General features: G+C 69.2%; 1 protein-coding gene across 1 annotated transcript in view; it reads left to right on the top strand.

Moving 5' to 3' along the window:
• The window catches only part of URB2 (URB2 ribosome biogenesis 2 homolog (S. cerevisiae)), a 20907-nt gene that overhangs the window by 10457 nt on the left and 10015 nt on the right, over positions 1-435 (top strand). The window contains exon 5 of the mRNA XM_011385753.2: positions 105-286. Within this exon, the coding sequence (XP_011384055.1) occupies positions 105-286 (182 nt within the window). The remainder of the gene's footprint in view (positions 1-104; positions 287-435) is intronic.

The following is a 435-nucleotide window of genomic DNA, read 5'->3' as shown; positions in this document are numbered from 1 at the left end:
CGGTCGGGGTGACGCCACCAGCCCAGGGCCCCCTCAGATTACAGGCCTGGGTGTCGTAACCTCTGGGTCCAGGCCATGTACCTGAGCTGCTGGATCCCATTAAGCGAAGGGACCGAGTGACCAGAGGTCTGGAAGAAGTGCCCAGTGAGGAGCGGCCCGGGCTTCGGGCGGGACGGAGGGTCCAGCTGGCTGTGAGGGACCAAAGCGTGGCCTCAGTGCTGCACGTAGTGCGGGCTGGGGCACGGCAAGGCACCCTGGCCGCGTGGCGGCTGCGGCGGCCGGGAAGGCAAGCCGGCCTCAGAGCTCGGCCCCTGCGCTGCCTCGGGCCACTGCGAAGCCTGGCAGAGCGCACACGGGCGTCAGGGGCCTCTCCCCGGGCGACACGCAGCCGGCGGTCCCCAGAGGTCTGGGGTCCCTGATCTTAGACTTTCTATC

This window comes from Pteropus vampyrus, unplaced genomic scaffold, assembly GCF_000151845.1.
Source record: "Pteropus vampyrus isolate Shadow unplaced genomic scaffold, Pvam_2.0 Scaffold774, whole genome shotgun sequence".
NCBI lineage: Eukaryota > Metazoa > Chordata > Mammalia > Chiroptera > Pteropodidae > Pteropus > Pteropus vampyrus.
Note: the sequence above shows the minus strand (reverse complement) of the source record. Positions and strands in the feature narration are given on the sequence as shown.